General features: G+C 29.6%; 2 protein-coding genes across 2 annotated transcripts in view; both read right to left on the bottom strand.

The window, feature by feature from the left end:
- The window catches only part of LOC108575029 (ornithine decarboxylase 1-like), a 5,378-nt gene extending 4,307 nt beyond the window's left edge, over positions 1-1,071 (bottom strand). Inside the window, exon 1 of the mRNA XM_017937725.1 lies at positions 740-1,071. The gene's annotated coding sequence lies outside the window, so the exon portion shown is untranslated. The remainder of the gene's footprint in view (positions 1-739) is intronic.
- A 1,256-nt stretch (positions 1,072-2,327) lies between these two features.
- Positions 2,328-3,075, bottom strand: LOC108575062 (transmembrane protein 14 homolog). The gene is made up of 3 exons (XM_017937767.1): positions 2,870-3,075; positions 2,480-2,669; positions 2,328-2,402 (listed from the first exon to the last, which is right to left on the bottom strand). The coding sequence occupies exons 1-3, from the start codon at positions 2,943-2,945 to the stop codon at positions 2,336-2,338; spliced, it is 333 nt and encodes a 110-aa protein (XP_017793256.1). The 5' UTR covers positions 2,946-3,075; the 3' UTR covers positions 2,328-2,335.
- Positions 3,076-3,327: the final 252 nt, after the last annotated feature.

Raw genomic sequence — 3,327 nt, 5'->3', positions numbered from 1 at the left:
AAAATATAATATTGAAACAATTTAACATATTTCTACTGTAAAACGTGTTAATAAACCTGACATATTATTTCAATAATTCGAAATAAAAGTACGACGATATTTCAAAATTACGTCATTGTTATGGTCAAAAACGTAACGAATCAGCTAAAAAAGAATTGTTAACATATTGACATTTACATTATCACTGTCGAATAAAAAATTCTTCGACTGATATATTGAAATTTCAGTAAAATCCTTGCAAATCATTATGATTTTACTGGTTTGCACAGGAAATATCAGAACTCGAGTTAGGTAGTAGTAACTTGAAGATAACAGCAACGAAATACAAACTGCTCTGCAAACATGATGTTAGCAAGATGGTACAATGTTTGCAAATAAGCTATACTATTATGGTAACACGTATTGTACTGAATAAGTGATTTCAAGTTGAATCAATTAACATCATGATAAGAGGCTTTAATGAGAATTCCGTAAAGCGCTCCAGGTAATGCGAGGATTATGAAATAAAAATCGACAAAGCAATTGCGTATAATGAGGAAAAGTTCTGTATGGAACATGAAGAAAATCATGATTCATCAGTCTAGAAACATTTAACATATCACTAAACATATTGTACGTTTTATACATATTCTATAATGAGCATGTTGTGACTCACTGATAACTAAAATTTTCACGTGACAGACGACTATAAACCATGCGCTTCCAGGAGATGATATTAAATAAGTATTAACATACATACCTTATCAAATGATCGCCACCCTGCGGGTCGGCACTTGGTTTTTGACGGAATGATGGAAGTTTTCGGTGACTGGATCTCAAAAATCAGTCAAATCGGTCGATGAAGGTTGAAGCTTCGTTCGTGTTGCGACCAGTACCTGCTGTATTCTTTCGCGACCAATTCTCCGTTAAAAGTATCGAGAAAGAACATTCGTTTTGTCCGGTCGTAACCGTTTAGAAGTTACGAACGAACATTAACGCGGCAGTTGGTTAACTCGTAAATCGTATTTAGTTTCGTAAAAAGTCGAAGAACCTGATGAAACCCGCAGAACTTCCCTCCCACGGCACACCATCGAGCAGGAGCTCTCGGAAAGGTTCCTAAATGCATCCAATGCTAAACATATTCGATTTTGTAACTCGAACTTCGAGTTTTAAACTTCGATTATCGTACACAATCGATTACTCGATTTTGAATAAATTGCTGGCGAAATTCAAAACAGTGGAAATTATTGTAATTTATTGACAATTAAAAATAGAAGTCATTTTATTTTATTGATATTAAAGTTAAGTCACTAAATAACCAATCAAATTTTATAAAGTATTGCAAAAAGAACAGAATTTAAATTATAAAGACTTTTTAAATGTACCCAAAAAAAATGGCGTCACTTTCTTTACATTTATATTACATTTTCTTGCTTCAACTGGAAATTTATTTATAATTGTTCCTTAAAGAACTATATTATGAAGTATGTTCGATTTTTCTACGATTTCGTATACCGAACAAATAGTAAGTTTTATAATATTCATGTTATAAACACGCTATAAGTTATTATTAATATCTATATTATTTATGATTGTGATAAAATAAACTATTATAAAGAACTGCTTCTTTAAATTTTACCACTTTAAATACTGTATTATTCGAAAATTAATAATGAAGTATTATTAAAACGAGTTAAAAAAATAAAAACATTTTCAAAAAATTACGTATGTACAAAGTTTGTTCCGCGATTCCAGTACGAATATATAAGAAGGAACAATTGAGAGCTAATACCTTTAAAAGGAGATGAGTATATAAACACGTTAATATAATACATATGCAAATTGATAAACGCGAAAAATGATGTGCAATATTTATTCTACGATATTAAAGTCTGCACTATATTGATATAGGTGGATTTGTTATTTTATCAACTGTTTAAATAACACGTGCAAATACATGTATAAAAATAGAAAAATTTAAATAATAACACAGTGACGTCAATAATAACGTTCAGTGACGTCAATAATAATGTTCAGTGACGTTGCCAGAATAATATCAACAATTGCAGTTCAAAAATGTACACTGCTTTATTTTCTGTTTACAATATATAAAGTTCAAATAGAAATAAAAGATGCATTTTGGTAATAATTTAGTAGGCAGTCCAAGGTAATTACTTTAGACTGCCAATATAAAATAATATTTGAAAAAATAACAGTGTGTAGTCTTTTTTAACTACATATACCATTGTAATAAATATAAATCACATCACGTAGATCATATGTATTGCATATACTCATAATTTAAATATTTTTTACCACATTATTATTAACACTGAAGAACCATTAGGAATCTGAATTATTGTGTCTTCACTGGTGCTGTTGCAGTAAATGATCTTACTACAGTTTTAACCAGCATTACACCACTGAAAAAATATAATTGCATTAAAATTTTTAAATTACACAAAATACAAATATATAGTTTAATTACATAAAGTAATACCTGAGCATAGCAATTATTCCAGCTGGCATTAGTTTTCCACTACTGTAATAACGGAAACCCATAATTCCACCAAGAGCCAGAGTTGCTGCTATAGAAAGTCTAATATTTGTGGGATCTTCAGAAGTTTGATAAGCCCCATAACCCAGTACTGATCCAAAGAGGAGTCCAGCACCCAAGGATGGAATCGATTCTTTAAGAAATTAAGTAATTTTATTTCTCCTATGAAAAAACATTGTCTATTGATTACTCTTAAATGAAGAAAACTGTAAATAAGGAGAATAGATACTGAAGGCAAGTAAGTAGAAACTGTAAGAAAAAAATTATACAAATAATTCCCATTTGATTACTTATTTATAAGAGAAAATAATATTTAATGACAAATAAACTTACGTGCTTTTATATAACCAAATACGCCACCGGCCGCTACTGTAGCGGCATAAACATATCCTAGTACATCAGCAGGCATTTTTTAATGTATGATTATAATCCAATTAAAAAAGAATTTATGTTGTGAAATTTTTGTCCTTACTTAACTAAGCATTAACAAGTCATAAATGCTAAATAGAATGTATTTATCTTTTTGCACATCACTCTTGTAAGCGTAAGACGTTCGTTTTATAGAAAGGTTTTTTTCATTCTTCTGCTGCGACGATTGTTGCGCTATCTATTGCATTAATACTACATGACTATATACCAATGAAATATCGCATCTATGTTGTTAACTTTATTGTTCGATTTAAATCTATTTTTGAACACATTCGGATTAATTATTATGCAATCATATTACTGTAATTAAAATTTAAGACTTAATTTAAAGTTTTGTTTAATTTACTTTGAAATTAAATCCT

This window comes from Habropoda laboriosa, unplaced genomic scaffold, assembly GCF_001263275.1.
Source record: "Habropoda laboriosa isolate 0110345459 unplaced genomic scaffold, ASM126327v1 scaffold204, whole genome shotgun sequence".
NCBI lineage: Eukaryota > Metazoa > Arthropoda > Insecta > Hymenoptera > Apidae > Habropoda > Habropoda laboriosa.
The sequence above is the reverse complement of the archived record's forward strand: the minus strand, read 5'-3'. Positions and strand labels throughout refer to the sequence as shown.

Excerpts from the sequence above, each read along its gene's own strand:
- LOC108575062 (XM_017937767.1), bottom strand. The coding sequence starts at position 2,945 with ATGCCTGCTGATGTACTAGGATATGTTTATGCCGCTACAGTAGCGGCC. Across the intron at positions 2,670-2,869 it reads ATTTGGTTATATAAAAGCAC|AATCGATTCCATCCTTGGGT; the intron begins GTAAGTTTATTT and ends AATTTCTTAAAG. Across the intron at positions 2,403-2,479 it reads GGAATAATTGCTATGCTCAG|TGGTGTAATGCTGGTTAAAA; the intron begins GTATTACTTTAT and ends ATATTTTTTCAG.